At 48.5% G+C, this 18,713-nt stretch overlaps 1 protein-coding gene across 1 annotated transcript in view; it reads right to left on the reverse strand.

Moving 5' to 3' along the window:
* Positions 1 to 7,049: 7,049 nt before the first annotated feature.
* The window catches only part of TYRO3 (TYRO3 protein tyrosine kinase), a 47,974-nt gene continuing 36,310 nt past the window's right edge, over positions 7,050 to 18,713 (reverse strand). The window contains exons 14-19 of the mRNA XM_068161416.1: positions 18,267 to 18,359; positions 17,410 to 17,531; positions 15,886 to 15,995; positions 13,815 to 13,974; positions 12,315 to 12,451; positions 7,050 to 9,505 (exon numbers count right to left, since the gene is read on the reverse strand). Coding sequence (XP_068017517.1) covers positions 9,130 to 9,505; positions 12,315 to 12,451; positions 13,815 to 13,974; positions 15,886 to 15,995; positions 17,410 to 17,531; positions 18,267 to 18,359 — 998 coding nt within the window. The 3' untranslated portion in view covers positions 7,050 to 9,129. The remainder of the gene's footprint in view (positions 9,506 to 12,314; positions 12,452 to 13,814; positions 13,975 to 15,885; positions 15,996 to 17,409; positions 17,532 to 18,266; positions 18,360 to 18,713) is intronic.

Raw genomic sequence — 18,713 nt, forward strand, 5'->3', positions numbered from 1 at the left:
AAAATCTCCCCACTCTCAGACTGTGTGGAGCTAGAGACCAGAATTTTCTCTTGCTCAGCATCCTGCTGCTCCCTCTTGACAGCTGAAGCACATTCAAATACATATTCTGAAACATAAGCAAGATGGCTCTTCACTGTTCACCAGCAAGACTGCTAGGCAGAGTAGAGCACCAAGGCCACCTGGGGTAGCATGCTTGCCACCTCAACACCCAGCACAGTTCTCTGGCATGGTGGCAAAGGTCTTGAATTGGTTGGCAAAGCAAAGGATATAGATGGGAACACACAGCACCCTCATGGGTGGAAATGCTGCCATTGGTGCTGGAGCTGCCCCAGGCCAGGGAGAGTGACGACTTTCTACCCAGCATGGGGAAGGGACAGGATGGAGAATGTTGTCTAGGGGAGGTACTGAAACTGCATTTGCAGGATGCAAAATAGGATTTTGTGGCTGGGCAGGCTGGAGGGAGAGATAGGGAGGAAACAGGACCTTCTGGTGAGTGCTAAAGGATTTCCTTGTAGATGTGCAGGTCGTAAATGAATGACTTCAGCTTTCTGAAAGGCCCATATTCAGCCACTTTCACAGGCACATTTCTGAGGAAGGTAAACAGTGAAATGTGAGGGATTTTTAAAAACAGGGCAAAGCCTGCTCTCAGCTAAGTCCCTTGATCAGCTCTGATTCCTGCTGTAGGAGAGGAAGCCAGCATTTCTGAGAGATAGGAGCATTGTGCTGCAGAGGACAAAATGTCCCCAACAGGCACATTATCCTATTGCTGCCTTCTCTGAGCTTTCCCAGCTCTCCATTGAAGCAGCCAGCCCTCTGCAGGTGGCCTGGGGGGCAAAACCTGCATTTTGTCGCCATCCCCCTCAGGGTAAAACCTTGCCTACTTCCGGCTGCCCTGGGGGTTTTCTGTGTACCTCAGGAGGAATTCCAGCACCAACACCTGAGCACATCCAGCTCAGCTTCTTCTAGCATCCTCTCTGCAAGCAAAAGCTTGAGTGGGAAGAAACTGGACAGTCACCATTGTCTGTGGCTTCATCTGCACCGAAGGGAAGGTAGGTTGTGCCCTTCCACCTTACCTGGTGAAAACAAGGCACTGCCTTGCTTCCTTCCACCTGTGATAGTAGGTGCAGGAAAAGAGAATTGTGGGGGAGGCAGAGAGAGACCTCACCCTGCTGATGCTTGGCAAGACCACAGAAAGCCTTGTTGTCTTCAGAGTTTTACCCCTACACGCTCTAATGTTGAACTAAGAACACCTTTTTGTTTGTTTGCCAGGCTCCCTGCCAGTGATGCCCTGTTGCCTAGACCATTTGTAAGATGTTTACCAAGAAAATGAATCCATTATCTTTCGCTCATGAAAGTGCAGAGCCTTCCTGGAATGAAGGTGTGTGCAGCTCTTCTATGCTCACAGATTTCTGATGCCAAGAGAAATTAGTCTAGAAGCAGGCAAGCTGTAAAGCACGATGTTGAACGCTTGCCAGCCCTGTGACGGCATCATCCCATGGACTTCCGTGGAGCGCTGCGCATTGCCCCTGCCGTGGGATCAGCATCAGGGCTCCGTGGTGCTAAGTAGTGCTTCAGCAGATGAAGAGGCACGAGGAGGAAAAACGACATCATCCCAGCAAGTCACCTTCACTGGCAAGAGGTCAGAGCACGGTACAAAGGCAGGCTGGGTCCATTTCCGGATTACAGACTACATTCTTCTCTCAGTTTTGTTATTTTCATACCGGGGAACCAGCTCCGATGATATCGGCGCCTTTCTCACTGATTTACACCAGTGTCAGCAACAGGTGATTCAGGCCCATGGTGCAGGAGGCCTCTTGGATAAGGTCTGCTCCACTGAGACAATGGCAGTCGAAAGTGAGAGCATAAATCCCCAAATAAGGTCCCTGTGGGCTAACTGTCATCTCCAGTTACAGCACTGCAGCCCCACAACTACAGCTTAACAGAGCTCAGCAGACTGGCAGTATCTGCTGGAGTATATTGAGAGAGGCAAAGGAGCAATATCGATCTGTGTTGTTTTCTGCTATAAATAGGCTCAGCTCCTCTCATTTGGAGCCTTGCCTGATGATGCCTGCAGAAGAAGTTGCCCTGTTGGTAGGGCAGCATCCCTGAGTGATTACAGTGGTGACCCCGAGAGATTCCATCAATAGGTGGAAAACACGGGACGTGTTTCATGTGGCGAGCCCAGCCGTTGCCTCAGGTACAGCCCAGCGTATCAGCTTCTGTGAACGTGCATTGGCGTAGCTGGAAGTGTTGGCAGACAGGCTGGAGTGAATCAGACGCGGGGGGGAGGGAGTGTGAGAAGTCACCGGCTGTTTGCTCTGCCGGAGATTTCCACCCCCACAGCAGCGCTGGTAGAAACATGTGCCCGCGCTTCATCCTTCGCTGTGCTTCCTCTGCTGTCTCTGCTTGCTGCCTTCAGCAGCACCGGCACTCCCAGCCCCGGCTGCCGGGCTCCCCAGTTTCAGCAGAGGGGAGCAAACAAATGTGGGGGAGCTGGGTCTTAGACTGTCTGCTGAGGAAACGTCAAGCCTTGAAGTCAGGGTTTGACACAGTGTTTTTGACACAGGTTCTGACAACAGCTAAGCGTCTGCTTTGTTCTAAGGTGCAGTCCGAGTCCCCTGCATAACCCTCAACTATGCTTCTTCCTTTGCCCTTCCACCTTGCAGCTTGGGTACAAGGTTCACAGGCATCAAAAGGCTGTTGCAGCTCAGTCCCTCCTTGTAAGCTCAGTCACAAGCCTGCAAGGTATTTCTGCTTCTCTTTCTCTTTGTGTATCTAGAGGAGGGATAATGTAGACAAATAATGCCATGAAATGCATTAATTAGGTCTGACTCTTGCCTGATGTTAGTGGAGGCATGCTGCTTTAAATCATCTAGCAGTGAGAACCTTGTTTTTTTCTTTTAAGGTAACTTAAGAAGAAGAAACAAGGAGAGGCAGCAGCGAGTGACCCAAGGGCTCTGCTCCAAGCTAGCGCCGCGTCACACAGGCGAGAGCGGCTGCTGCAGAGGCATTCATTGGTGGAGCAGAAGTAAAGGGGCAGCGGCGGTCTCCCACGCAGCTCGGGTAGTGACAGGGTGGCAGCCAGGATCATTGTCTTATACATTAACTAAGAAAGCAGCAACCTTCTGGGTTTGCTGCACGGATTGCCATGCTGCAGCATGCAGAGCATGCTTCTCTCCAAAGCCCCACCGGTTCTCCCAGCTCTTCCTTTGTTGCTGGTACTGGTTAGTAGTGCAATATCTTACAGTCCCATTTAGATTGTTAATGCATTCAAACCCTCTTTCCTCTTCACAAACTCCTGCTTCTTCACACTGCAGACTGGCAAGAGCCAGCTCCTATAAAGATTCTTCTGGAAACTAGTCCAATCCCATAAAATCCCTACTGAACTTAACAAAGCTTAAACCAACAAGTGCCATCTATTTCCTGAGGTCAAACGTTTCTTTCAGTTCTATTTTAAGCCAGTGAAAAGAAACTGGAGGAAACAAAAGCTGTTTAGATACTTTCCAAGCTGTGGCTGGTGGCTCATTGGAGCCACTCGCTTGGAAAGCTGGACTTGATGGGAGCCAGCAACCGTGACATTGAAATACCCAGCTCCTCATTTCACTCCTGTTGTCAAATATGACCAAAACACATTCCATTTCCCTAGCCTAACCACATTTGGGAATGACTTGGTTTGGCATGTCTCGAGCTGGAGGATCCACAGAGTAATTAATAAGCGACAAGTCAATCGTCTTTGTTTTGCCACTAGAAGGAGATCAGTGACGGAGATCTGATTCATGCTGATGCTGGGTTCCTTTTTTTATGACAGAGCAAATGCAATCAAAGCCTGTATCTGTCAGTCCTTCCTGATCTTGGACTAAGTAATTGATTTTTAGCTGGGTTTCCCATGGTAACAGGGCTTTCTGATCACCAGCTGCACATGTTGGCCCTAACAGCTTTTGAATCCACTGCTTCATTTCAGCCAAATGTGATGGCAAGATTGAGGGCTGAAAGATAATTAAGTTTCTGCAGGTTTTCTGCAAACAGGCTGTGTGGGACAAACCCTGTTAGTGCCACAGCAGTACCTTCAACACAAGATGGCAATTTAATGGCTTTGTACTGGATACCAGAGACTCCACCAAAAGAAAAGGTCTTGGGAGCACCTTAACTAGGGGCAAGCTTCACCCGTGGCTTGCAGTCACCTGTGGGATGAAAATCCACAGGAGACCGGGCTTCCCTTGCTCTAAGTACTCATAGAACAACTTGCTATGTTAAAGAAGCATAATGGATGTTAAATAACAATAAATAAATAACAATAACGCATCTGGGTTAGAGGCAATCCCAGGCACAAATCCAGGCTGGGCAGTGACTGGCTGGAAAGCAGCCCTGAGGAGAGAGACTTGGGGGTGCTGGTGGACAAAAAGCTCAACATGAGCTCTCAGTGTGCACTTGCAGCCTGCAAAGCCAATCAGATCCTGGGCTGCAACAAGAGAAGCGTGGTCAGCAGGGCAAGGGAGGTGATCCTCCCCCTCTACTCAGCCCTGGTGAGGCCCCACCTGGAGTACTGTGTCCAATTCTGGAGCCCCTATTACAAGAGGGATCTGGAGGTGCTGGAGTGTGTCCAGAGAAGGGCCACAAGGATGCTCAGAGGGCTGGAGCACCTCTCCTATGAGGACAGACTGAAGGAGTTGGGGCTGTTCAGTCTGCAGAAGAGAAGGCTCCGAGGTGACCTCATTGTGGCCTTCCAGTATCTGAAGGGGGCCTACAGGAAGGCTGGGGAAGGACTTCTCAGGATCTCAGGTAGTGATAGGACTAGGGGGAATGGAATGAAGCTGGAGGTGGGGAGATTCAGGCTGGATGTGAGGAGGAGGTTCTTCACCATGAGAGTGGTGAAGTCCTGGAATGTGTTGTCCAGGGAGGTGGCTGAGGCCCTGTGCCTGGAGGTGTTTGAGACCAGGCTGGATGAGGCTCTGGCCAGCCTGATCTAGTGTGGGGTGTCCCTGCCCATGGCAGGGGGGTTGGAACTAGATGATCCTTGTGGTCCCTTCCAACCCTGACTGCTACTATGATACTATGAACAAACCAGTATGACATTAGGCCTGTGTATGGGGCCCCCTCCCAGAAACCCCTGGTAAAAAAAAATATAATACTTTGTAAAAGTTGGTGGCTGTTGATCATCAGAGGAGAACAAATTCTACCAGCAAATGAGAATGTCAGTCAGGAAAATACCTATATGCAAATATTGTTCCTTTCTCTGGTCAGCCAGATTCAAAACTTTTACTGAAAATTAATTGTATTTGATTTCAGGGAATGTTTTTACTGAGTTGAGATTGCAAAGCTTCCTTCCAAGCACAGGCTGGGAAGGAAGGTGGCAGGTCCCAGAGTAGCTGTGTGTCAGCTCCAAGGTAAATCCACACACTGCAAGCAGCAGCTGAGCCACCAGTCACGCACGCATTATTCCCCATGCTGTGCAGGTATTGCATAGGGCTGGAGCATCCCCACACATGCAGGCTGAGTGCTTAGCACAGCCTAGGGCCCATCAGTCAGTCCTGGCACTGGAGCTGACAGGGGGACACCTCTCTTCATGCATTAACTTGCCTGCACAACATGGGATGGTGCTGAGCCTCCGCTACTCCCTTGCTGGGCAATGTGGGGGCAGAACTGAACTGGCAACTGCCCCAAGTGGCTTGAGCCTGTGTCAGCAAGAAAGGGATCCTGTCTGATTCTCAGGGACATGTGGATGAAGGAGGCTTACTGGTATGAGACAGGCTGCTTCAATAGAAACATACAGTGCTCCTTGGCTGTCCCACCACAAGGGATGGGCCAAGGTCTGTTCCTTGGGAAGCTGGGAGGAGGGACTGCACTCTTATACTGGAGCAGTGGGCAAAAAGGGTGCTTGTGTGGGAAACATTTGGGTTAGTTGGGAAACCAGTGAGCCAGACTGGTGTCTAAATCAGAACTGTTAGGCTCTGAAGCTTCCCTGGGGTCAGGGTCACAGTATAGTCACCACACGGCCACAAAACCAGGTCAGCTCCATATAGCCTCTTTCCTATTTAAGAGCAACACAGGGAAGAGCACCTGAGCTGGACCAGAGCACCTCATCCTTCAAAGCACAGAGCCAACCCCACCCCTCAGACACCTGCTGCTCAGTCCTAGCTGAGGCAATGCCTTCTCTTCTCTGGGATTTCATATATAAATCTTCCATCTCTGCTTTCTGACTCCCTTGTTTGCTGCCTTCACAGCTTGTGGCATCCATCCCCGCTTCAGAAATCTCCTTCCCTCCCTCTTTTCTCACTATCTCTTCTTCTGGTGTTGCTTCTCCCACCCACAACACAGCCTCATTTGTACCTGCTCTGACCAGGCTTGTACGCAAAAGGATTAAATCATCATTTGAACCGGATCCAAGCGACATCATTGGGCAGTGGAACCTTAAACATAAAACTGTAGCAGCTGCTTCGTGCTTCAAGAGTAGTTTTTCCTGCATTGCAGATGGGAGTGAGCACTTGGACCGTTTGCCATCGCTCTTCCTCCCTGTGTGAGCTGGCAGGCAGAGGGCGTGCGATGGGCTGTTTGCTGAGGAAGAGTAAAAGCATGAGGTGCACCTTTTCTTCTCTGTGAGCTGGATATCCAGGGGCTCTTCCATACTGTGCTTGGAACATTTGACTCAACAGCTGAATTTTACTTACTGCCTCCAAACCTCTCTTCCCCAGAAAGCACCACAAGTAGCTGGGTGGGTGCAGGCCTCTGCAGGGGCTTTGCATTCCCAAGTAGGATGCAGCGCGGCCCAGTAAGAACCTCTCCACAGGCTCCCACACAGAGGTGGCAGCAGAGTCTGTCTCCTTGTGGGGCCATGGGTCTGTGCCTATCAGATTTCATCTTTCACACTCTCAAAGCTGAAGTAATGCAGAGTAACTGCCATATGGTGAGGCCAAATATGTTCTCTGCTTCCAACAGGCAGCTTAATTATGTTTGGTGAACAGACAACAGCTTTCAGCTGGGGCTATCAGAGTCACTATGACCCCAGCCAGGTAAAGTGAGCATCATCACAGACTCTGCCACAGAGAAGAAGCTGGAACTCAGACACAGTACATGTTTTATTATTAAAAAAATGCATAAAAATTAAAGACATGCTTCCCAAAGTTAGAGTCTGTATGTACATCTGTGCTTCCCAGGCAGCTGCAGGGAGCATAGCCTTCTGCCCTCACTGCACGTATGCACCGCATGGTTTACGTTACCCTTTGTTAGGTGTTACCTTCTCACCTGCATTCACAGCATTGCAGCTAAATGAAATAAGAACCCTGTAGTGCCTGGGGTAGAAGATGGTGTAGGTTGTACCTGTGACTGGGAAACGGTACTGAACTTCTGGAGGCAGCTGCAGGACAGCGCTGTTTGGTAGGAAACTTCACAGAACGGACACATGCACGAACCCCAGGCTGAAATTCTCCTTCCCTAGGAAGTGTTCTCACTAAGGGCTGAAACTGGACCTGAATTCTGTAGTTGGCCCCAAACTTTACAATAAGCAAATAATGGGCATCAAAGGGTGAAGTGTTGTGATACCAGGTCTGCAATCTCACTTGACTGAGTGGTCTCACCTTTGACAAACCAGCAACTGACGACATTTGTGGTACTCATTTCTGAGGAAGAAGAAGATGGAAGCTGGCGAGTTTCCAGCTCACTGGAAATAAAAAGAAATTAAGCTCTAGCAAATATTTAGGATCAGTAGAGTAAGATGTAACTGCACTTCCTTTTCTGGGAACCACTGCACGAAACAAATGTTGATTTACAGGAAAAATATTAAATAATTAAAAACCACACAAGCGCTTGCAGTTATAGTGAGTCAGACATGCTGATTGGAAAACAAAACCAAACCCAACGAGCAAAACCATTCATTTTGCCCTGTCTGGAAGGCTGCAGTGATAGTAGTCTATGTTCTGATGTGACTTTTACAGCGTGCCAGGAGACCTCCTAAATAGGAAGGCCAGTGGTTCTCGAGCTTTTTCATCATGAGGACTCTCTCTTCAGAAAGGTAGCTCCCAGCTGATCCCCCAACACACACACCCCCCCTGCTTCGCAACACCCATTTCATACCTTCCCTACAGCAGCTACAGCACTTGATTATTCAAAAAAGTCATAGGACTGTTAAAAGAGGAAGATTAAACAAATCCTATTTTACAGCAAATGCTGAATCCTGCTCCTGCTGAAACTGAAGCAAGTCTGCCATTCCATCTCCTTCCGCTCCTGGAGGGCAGCATTCAGCATTAATTAGCACTGTTTCCCCATACTGCTGTTAAGTCCTCTCTACACTGTTTCCTTTCCATCCCTTTGAAGTTGGATTCTGTCCTCACACAGGCCAGCTGCTCCCCCTCCCTTCACATTTTAATGCCAGCTGCAAGTCTGATCAGGCCTGAATTGGCATCAAACAGAAGAAAACGAAAGACATAAAAGAGGTACGTGGGGTGAAGAGGGATGCTGGAATTTCATTTTCTCTAATTTCATCACTCAGCAAAAATTCTGAGCCTCTTAGAAGAGCCCTGGACTGAGGAAGCAGCAAGTGTCACTGCATAAAATAAGCCAGATGTTCAAATTCAGTGCTGGGTAGAAGCAGATCTGCAGATCAGTATGAGAACCACTGAGGTAGGCAACAAGTCTAGGCAGTACTGCTGAGTGAACACAAGGGGAGTGAACACACATTCAGCCCTCTTGTCCTGAATGATGCAGTAAGCACCCACTAGTGTTTTTGGAGGTACCAGTCCCAAAGTCACGCAGCCAGAATTGAAGACAACATCTACACAAGAGCAAGCACTGACTGAACAGAAGGTAAATTCAGCTCTGCTCCAGCAGTCAGTGAGAAGGAGCAGAGTACTGACTGACTGTCCACCTTAGCTTTGAACTCCTTTTGGCGGGATGCGATCAACCTGTAACCCTACTGCTCCCCTCCCCCAGATCCAAGGGCTTGCTGGGGCTGCAGTCCTTCCAAGCTGTCTGCCACTGCAGCTCTCACAGGTGGTGAAAGCTACAAAAGCTGCCCAAGAGCTCTGGTCAGTGCTGTTCAAAGCCATTCCAGATCCAGCATCAGAGCCCCAGGTGACACAGCACTGTGGCTACACACATCCCATTCCAGGGAAGCAGAGTGTCACTGCTATGTACAGGCTAACAACTTTTCTCTCCTTCTGTTTCCAGCTCATACAGAAGGCTTTTGTCCTCCCCTTCCTGCCCATCTGGATGCCTTTCACCCTCAGCATCATCTCCAAGGCACAAGGGGCTCATGATGTAGCGATAGTCACTTGTGACAGCAGCAGCTGCTGCAGCAATGGTCTCTTCACCGTCCGTGTTTCCAAAGGAGGCGTGCAGGGCAGGGTCACTTGCAGACGCCTCTTTGTCCCTCCCAATGTTGACATAGAGAGGATCTTGACTGCAGGAGAGTGTGGACATCCTCCCCCGAATCATTTCCAGCTGCGACCGAAGCAATCCAAAGCTGGGGCGTAGCTTGGGCTCAGGATGCCAACATCTGCACATGAGATCATAGCTGCAAAACAGGCAACAAGAGCACTGAGAAACAGAGCAGCACCCCCTGCACCTCCTAACAGGGGCTCTGTGCAGTGCAGCTTAAAAAGCACAGAGACTTCCCCCAAAACCTATCAGCTTCAGTCTAGCACAGGTGACAGCATGTGGGCATCTAACTCCTTGTGCCTTCCATTTTCAAAGGCCTTCTCATTCTGGTCAAAATAATTTAGACAGTACCGAAAAAATCCAGAAGCCCTATCAAAGGATGCAGTGTCTCTGGAGAGCTAGAAGAGGATTGTGACACCACTCAGTGATAGCTCTTGAACTTATCCACAAAAAGCATCCCAGCAACCCCTGCCATAGCTGAAGCCATCCCTCCAAACTCTAGTTTAAGAGCAGATAAAACACAGGAAGAAAGCTAGCAGCGATCCAGCTGTGGGAGGTGCAAGTTATTTCCAGAATATTCCTTTTTCACACCATGTTAACCCAGCACTCCTGGTGTATTGGGGTGTGCTGCTGTTGCTGCCCAACAGGTTCCCAGCAGGACTAGGAAAAGGGTTTGTTTAGAGGGCTGTGCAGGAACAGACAACAGCTTCACTACTGGAAGAGGGATGCTGCAATGGCCTTTCTACTACACAGGCAAATCACTATGCAGAAGAGATGTTCAGTGCCATCACCAGCCTCAGGCTCCTGTCCTGCAGTGTTTCTCCTGTGGTCAAACACCAGCCACATCAGCTCTGACTGCCTGAGTGCCATCGTCAAAAGATGTTGCTGGCTCCAATGGCCTCTGCTTGGGCAAGGGATGGGAGCTCTGCTCCCCTGCAGCTGCCTTTGCAGCTCAGGGTCCGCACTGCCTGGCCTCTCGCCGGCCAGGCCTCCCACTGGAGCTCATAGGGCTGGAGCCTGGCCAGAGCCATTGTCCTCCTCCTCTTTGTGCATCACCCAAATGACTGGCAGCTGCATTCCTATGGCCTTATTGTTGCCAGTTCTGCAGGGAACAGGAACAAAGCACAGTACTGGCACTGAGAAACACCGCAGACAAATGGACCTCAGTTATACTTATAAATGGAAAAGTCTGATATGGCCTTTACTGGGAAATAAAGCGTTTCATGACGCCTTTTATTTCACTTCTTGTGTCCCTTGCTTGCTATCAGCTTTACAAGACTGCTGTTGATCTCACACTAGTTTTACAGGGAACTTCTATGTTTCAGTTGACTCGCTCCTGATTTTTACATCCCTCACAAACAGTACAAATAACTCTAAATCCTCCAGATTAAATAGAAACTTCCTACTCTGTGACACCACCTGAAATACTTTCTTTTGCCCTCACTGGACAACAGCAGAAATTCATTTGAAAGAAAGGTAGAGAACTCTTGGCTGTACTGAATAAGCCCAAAAGTCCATTTGCCTCAGTACTCTGCCTCTGACAGTGGCCAGTAGCAGTCACTTGAGGAAAGCACACAAGCTGCGGGTGAGCACGTGGTGAGATTTTTCTGGTCTATTATCTCAGGTCTCAGTAACCTGTACATCAAAGGCCCCTTGAAGCTAAGGCTGTACATTTTCAGTAGTTGCTGATGGATTTTTCTTCAATGCCTAGCAGGTTTCTGAATTCCTTTCTCTGCTTTGGGCATCAGTAACATCCTATGGCCATAAACTCCACAGCTTGGAACCCAAACCACTCACAGCAGTCGAGATGCAGACAAATAATGAATTTAAACAGTACTGTCACAGTGTTTTCATTTAAGCCCAGGAACAGTTAAAATTAACTGCTGAGAAGATAACAAAAGTTTACAGCTTTAATAACAGGAGTACAAATTACTCCCTACATGGAAAGAAGGCTACAGAAGGGAAACCACATTAAATAATCCCTCAGAGAGGATTCATGTTGTCCGTTGCACACATACACTAAAGTCTGTGCTCACAGTTACATCTTGCTTTGAGCATCACATGCACAAAGAGAGATTTGTATGGGCACTCAGTTAAAAGACTTCACCATGCCAGACTAGGCAAGCTGTCACCCTGGCAGAAGTTATGCTGACAGTGTCCCTGGGGATCCCCAGTCCTGTATGTAGTCTCCACAAAATTCTGACCATCACTCACGTAGCAAGGGTTCCTGATTAAACATCTCACACAACCTGCTGGCCAAGAACAGTCCCTTGCCTGTAGGACCATGGCAGGAGTACAGGCTGCAGCATGTGGCTGCCTGCTGCCCTGTGGGCGACCTGAACACTTTCTGCAAGCCTGAAACTGTCTGAAGCCAGTACTTTTAAGATTGCCCTGGTTTTGTTTCCACCTGTTGTTTAAGGTAGGACACTGACCTACAGAACCTCAGGTCCTCTTATCTGCTCTTCTCTTTCATTCTGCTATTTCTGAGAGAGTAGTAGATCCAATTTTGAAAAGTGGGCCAAGCAATGAAAGACACACGGAGGCCACGGCAATACAGTTTCCTGGTAGTCTTGCCAGACTGCTTTTCTATTCAGCTGTCTGGATGTGCCATGAAACTCATCTCTTTTCTCAGATATTGGCCTCAGGAGGTAGGGAGCAGCAAGTTTCTGGACACAGTTCTAGTTTCCACAAAGCCAAGAGCTACTAATGTTGACACTGCTTAAACTCTTCAGCCAAGTTTGCTGCTCATGCAGCTACTACGGGTTCCAGGGAGCTCTGCCAGCAAAGTGTATCTGGTAACTAACCCAGAGGCATTCTAGTGAATGCCTCTGTGTACTGGAGAGTGGAGAGATTCAGATTAGCATCCCAGCCAGCTGCCCCTGTTCCCTTCCAGCGAGCCAAGCGTCTCAAGGAATCGCGTGTCAGCAGGGCGAGGAAGTACTCACACGTCTTCCAGGCACTCCGGTGGCTGCTTCAGCCTGTTCCCACTGATGAGGTAGTTGTAGATTTCTGCATTCTCAATGCCAGCATAAGGGGTTTGCCCTCGGGTCACAATCTCCCACATGGTCACCCCAAACGCCCACTGAAAGGGAACAGCACACAGAACAAGTGAACAAACAGTTCCCTGCTCACTGGGGTGGGGTTTCAGTATGCTCAGACTGTGCCAATCCTCCCAGTCCAGAGTAATGTCCTACGAGCAGCTGCAATGCAAACAATATCCAAAACTCTATCTAGAAAACAAAGAAATGATCCATCAGATGCTGCTGCTGCTGGCACATCTTGGGAGACAGCTGAAGGCCATGCTCGGCCCCATCCTGCAGCACAGCAGGGGAAGATTGGCGAGCTACTGCTGTCTTTCACCTGCAGACCTCTCCCAGACACCTACTCATGATATGCATGAGCAGTTTTGTAGTTCCCAACTATAAGAAGATTTTGGTTTGAGGCTCACAAATCAGTTTCTTAATTCATTAAGAAATTAATGAATTAAATGGAACTACAGACACAGAAGAAAGCAGGGTTTAACCAACAAGCAAGGCAAGGGAAAAATAACACTTAATGGCTCATGCCCATTTGTGCTCTACACTGCAACAGCTGTGCTTGTGCATTTCAACTAAACAGCAAGGTTTGTTAGGTGCAAAAACCCAGTTTTCCTAAGCAAAAGTTTGTCCAGTGTCTATTGCAAACTGGCTGAACTAGTGATCTCAAATCACTAGACACACTCTACAGTGGTTGCAGCCATCACTGGGCAAGAGAGCAGCCAAGATGCAAGGCACCCTTGGTGATCTCTTCAGGGACACTGGATAACTGGAAAGGCAAGTCCACACACCTGAAGGACAAAACCAGCATGATACCAGATCAAAAGGCACAAGGAAGAGGATGGAGGGTATTAGAGGAGGAAAAAAAAGGGAGAAGGAAAGCAGAAGTTTCAGATGAATGTGTTTAGCCTCATTCCTCAGGGCTGAAATTATAGGGAGAGGTGTCTAAGCACTGATGTATTCAGAATCCATGAAGTTCCACCAATGCTTTTCGTAGGACAGAGTATACCTCTGCTTCACTTGTATATGAGCATGTGGGTTACATTCCTTCCAAGCATCACTTTCCAACTGTCATGCAGATGAGAAAGGAAAGAGTAAAAAAACCCACCCAAACAGACTGCATAAAGAGAGGAAAAGGAAGAGGAGAAAATAAGAGAAAGGTGGAGGATAGAGAAACACTGAAAAATGAAGGACCAAAAGGACACTAGGAAAAGGGTTCATGTTTTCTGACATAAACCACGCAGTCTTGAGTTCTAACGTCACCAAAGGCAGAAGTAGTGCTGTCCCTCAAACACCAGACAAGCTCCCTTTCCTATCACCAGGGCCTTTTCCCCACCCCCAGTGAACACAAAGATTCTTCCACTTCAGCAGGAAAACAAGTGGTCCCCAAAGCATCAGAGCAAAACTCACCACATCACTGTGTGTCGTGTACAGATTATCTGCCAGGCTTTCCAGAGCAAGCCACTTCACCGGCAGCTTGGAGGCACAGCCCTGACGGTAGTAGTCTCCACTGTAGATTTTCTTAGAAAGCCCAAAGTCTGCAACACTCACATTCATGTTCTCATCCAACCTAAGGGAAAGTTGTCATGACTAAGGAAAGCATTTATGGGCTATCTCAGGCAAAAAAAAAACCCAACAAACCAACCAAAAATTATTTCCACAGAACTGAGGCATGTAGTTCACCCAGTATTTCCCAGAGGGATAATGACTTCATCTACTTGATCACCAATGTGAAACAGTTCAGTGATCTCCAATTAGGTCCTTGAGACTAACAGGGAGATAATTAGAAGTAAGGAAGTGGCAATACTCAGGTGGTCTGCTGTTACACATAATCAACTCTGACACTTTCTGTAGCTTCCAAGATTATAGGTTGGACTTAGCCTGGAGAAGAGGAGGCCCAGGGGTGACCTCATTGCCCTCTACAACTACCTGAAAGGTGGCTGTAGCCAGGAAGGGGTTGGTCTCTTCTCCCAGGCAACCAGCACCAGAACAAGGGGACACAGTCTCAAGCTGTGCCAGGGGAAGTTTAGGCTCAAGGTGAGGAGAAAGTCCTTCACCGAGAGAGTCATTCGTCATTGGAATGTGCTGCCCAGGGAGGTGGTGGAGTCACCATCCCTGGAGGTGTTCAAGAGGAGATTGGATGTGGCACTTGGTGCCATGGTCTAGTCATGGGTCTGTGGTGACAGGTTGGACTTGATGATCCTCGAGGTCTCTTCCAACCTTGGCGATACTGTCACTTGAGGATCTCGAAGGTCTTTTCCCACCCTGGTTATCAGAGGACATCTGCAGTGCTCACTGCTTACCACTAAGGCCTGCACTGTGTATAGGCAATCAAAAAAACCCAACAAACAAAAACTGGGCTGCTTGCCTAGACTGCCTGTTTAAACTGCTCAAACTAGATCTGTAACATCTTCTTCTCCAGGCCTGGTTAATTGTCTGAATTGCTTTGTCACTCAATTAAACCTAGGCGTATCGGTACACAGTGCAGGCAAAGCCCACAAAGGCTTCATGCTCCCAGGCCTGGACTCTGCTTTATGCAAAAGATTTGTTGAAATAGGCATTCGGCTTCCTCTGGAGGAAGGCCACATTTCTGAGATGGTTAAAAATAGGAAATCAGTATGGGTGTCTTGTAAATGTCAAAGCAGGCTAGCTCATCATTTTTCATTATGACTGTAAGCTCCTGCCTGTACATCTGGGCATTTAAATGCCTTTGGAAATCCGTGCCTCGCTGCGGATTGCACCGGTCGTCGTGCTTTTGTTCAGAGCCAGACTCCTGTCTGCCAGAATGGGCTGCTCCTTACTCCATTCTCAGGGAAGTGGCAGAATGGGAAGGATTAAAAAAGACTTTTCTTCCCTTCAAAGCAGGCAAGGCAGTTTGGGGACAAGAACAGCGATGGGGTATTATACAGTGTGTTCTCCATCCAATTACTTCGAATGGTAATTCTCCACAAGCTTTCATGGAAAGTGTACTTTTATTATATTGTGATAATTAAGTCCTCCAAATAGATACAAGCACAGACTTCAGACTACAATGCAAGTTCCTTTCTCCTAACATGGCCAAAACCACTCTCTCCAGTTGGTTACATTATGTTGTGGAACAAATAAGCCCATGCTGACACACAGCCAGTGGAGTGACTAATTCCAAATACATATTCTAATCAACTTTATCAAACTATATAGGGGAGAAAAGTTCCTTATAAATAAGGACTATGAAGGAGGACTATAAATACTGTAAGGACTATAAATAAGGACTACGTGGAAGCTTAGTGGACATTAGGGGTCACTCTGCACACTCTGCACACACTCTGCACACTCTGCACCCCTTATCCCCCATGGCTCCCCTATGCCTATTATGACTTGTACGCAAGGCTCAGCATTTTCAGACAGGACCCCTCCCCAGTTCTGTCACATAAAAGGCTTCTCATCCCTCTCTCACCCACTCTGGTCTTGCTTTTCTTCAAAAACTCCAGGGGTCACTTACATGCAGTTCCGAGCTGCAAGGTCCCTGTGTATGAAATTCTTTGAGCTCAAGTACTCCATCCCACTGGCAATGTCAATCATAAACTTGAGGAGTGTCTGAACAGGCAAGTTCTGAAAGAAATAACAGTGTCTGAACAGGCAAATTCTGAGAGAAATAACAGTGTCTGAACAGGCAAATTCTGAGAGAAATAACAGTGTCAGAACAGGCAGATTGTGACAGAAATAACAGTTTTGAGTCCTGCTCCTGCACGCTTTCAAGCACGTCTGGCGAAACTGCAAGATTTGCTGCTAGCTTACTGAGCAGGGACAGGGGATACAGAACGGAGAAGATGTTCCTCAGCATGCATGGCATTAAATATTTTAGCATCACATCTCAATTTCCTCTGGTATTAAAGTCAGATCTCTGCCAATGCCTTTGTATACCAACCCTGAAACGACCCAAGTATCATAGAATCAATAAGGTTGGAAAAGACCTCAGAGACCATCAAGTCCAACCTGTCACCCAACACCTCATGACTACTAAACCATGGCATCGAGTGCCACGTCCAATCCCCTCTTGAACACCTCCAGGGACAGTGACTCCACCATCTCCCTGGGTAGCACATTCCAACAGCTAACAACTCTCTCTGGGAAGAACTTTCTCCTCACCTTGAGTCTAAACTTCCCCTGGCACAGCTTGGGACTGTGTCCTCTTGTTCTGGTGCTGGTTGCCTGGCAGAAGAGACCAACCCCCACCTGGCTACAACCTCCCTTCAGGTAGTTGTAGACAGCAATAAGGTCTCCCCTGAGCCTCCTCTTCTCCAGGCTAAGCAACCCCAGCTCCCTCAGCCTCTCCTCGTAGGGCTTGTGCTCCAGACCTCTCCCCAGCGTTGTTGACCTTCTCTGGACACATTCAAGTGTCTCAATGTCCTTCTTAAATTGAGGGGCCCCAGAACTAGACACAGGACTCAAGGTGTGGTCTAACCAGTACTGAGTACAGGGGCACAATGACTTCCCTGCTCCTGCTGGCCACACTATTCCTGATGCAGGCCAGGATGCCATTGGCCTTCTTGGATGCCTGGGCACACTGCTGGCTTATGTTCAGCCAGCTGTCAACCAGGTCCCTTTCTGTTTGGCTAGTCTCCAGCCACTCTGACCCCAGCCTGTAGCACTGCCTGGGGTTGTTGTGACCAAAGTGCAGCACCTGGCACTTGAACTTGTCGCATGCCATCACGTTGGGCTTTGCCCATTGGTCCAGCCTGTCAAGGTCCTTCTACAGAGCCCTTCTACCTTCTAACAGATCAACACCTGCTCCCAACTTGGTGGTGTCTGCAAATTTACTGATGGTGGACTCAATCCCCTTGTCCAGATCATCAGTATAGATATTGAACAGGATGGGGCCCAGCACTGATCCTTGGGGCACACCACTAGTGACTGGCTGCCAGCTGGATGTGGCACCACCACTCTCTGGGCACAGCCGAGCCAAAGCACATCCTCTGAAAATGCCTACTCTCCCAGAAGGAATTCTAGAGTAAGACAAACTTACAAAAGGGTTCTCCCCAATCCGTGACATCAGCAGAAACGCGTGAAGGTCTCCATGCTTCATGAAGGGCAGGATCACCATGGGGATCGGGAGACGGCCCTTGGGACGGCTCCGCAGGCTGACTCCTGAGGAGGACGCACACAGCAAAGGGGTTTCAGTAAACAGATCAGTCCCCAGGGGAATCTTACAGGCTGCTGTACCTTCCCCTTACACAGGTGGAGGAAAAAGCACCATTTGGGCAGGAAAGTTCCATACTCCAAGGTCTTTTGCATGGCTTCATGCCCAGGAGGTGTTAAAATACCTCTAACCCTGTTTACCTCAGAGGCAGTACCAAGTGCTTCTCAGCTCTCCTTGCAGGTTATAAATGTTTCTGTGATCACTCCACACGAGACAGCCCCAAACCTCAGGCTCTGCAGAGCAATTTGCACATTCTGGAAATTACCCATGTTCCATAGCTGCCACCCACAAACGTCTTGCTGCCTACTCAGTGTTTAGGAAAGGCACAATCTTCCCTCCCTCTCTCTGTCTACCAGCCCCCACCTGTCCATGCTTGACAGCAGTTTCACCGTATCTCAGCCAGCCAAACACTCCCTGGTGTATTTGCAAACACCAAAGAAACAGCTTAAACAAGAAATGGTTATTATTGGTGTGTGAGGGCAAGTGCCACAAGCACTTACACACACCCAACTCCCTTTATGCCCAGGAAGAAGCAATACTGATGTACTGCAGGACCCCAGGCAGCACAGAGGTGGCTGCAGCATCACTGCTGGGGGACAGCAGCGGGTGTGAGCATGTGAGGCTGTGTGGGACTGTGCAGGAAAAGGAGGTGCCCCATGGCACAAGCAGCAGCACTGGCTTACCAATTAATTTAGTGACATGTGGGTGGTCAAACTCCTTCATACAGGCAGCCTCTCGCAGGAACTCCTCGATGTCAGTCGAAGTAAAGATGTCCGCTGGGAAAAAAACACAACTATGAGTTTTCTTCCTTTGTAGGTGACTTCACAGATACTGATAATCAGAAGCTTGCTCTTAGTGACACAGCAGATCCGCCCAGACTGACAACTAGGTGACCCAGCTTACGACAAAACAGAGCCTGACACTTTCTCCTGGGATGGGCAGCAGTAAGCAAACATCAGGAGCAGCTGCTAAATTGGTGCTGGGCAGAGGAAAGGCCTGCTAATCAACTCTCCTTGGAAGCCATGCAAATCATGTCTCAGTTAGAGAAGGGAGAAAGAATTAGCTATAAATACCTAAACTATGCATCCAGGAGATAAGGAGTCACAAAAAATTAAAGGAAATGTTGAAAC

The sequence above is a fragment of the Melanerpes formicivorus genome, unplaced genomic scaffold (assembly GCF_026170545.1).
Source record: "Melanerpes formicivorus ecotype bairdi unplaced genomic scaffold, bMelFor1.0.p_v2 SCAF_58, whole genome shotgun sequence".
NCBI classification, from domain to species: Eukaryota; Metazoa; Chordata; class Aves; order Piciformes; family Picidae; genus Melanerpes; species Melanerpes formicivorus.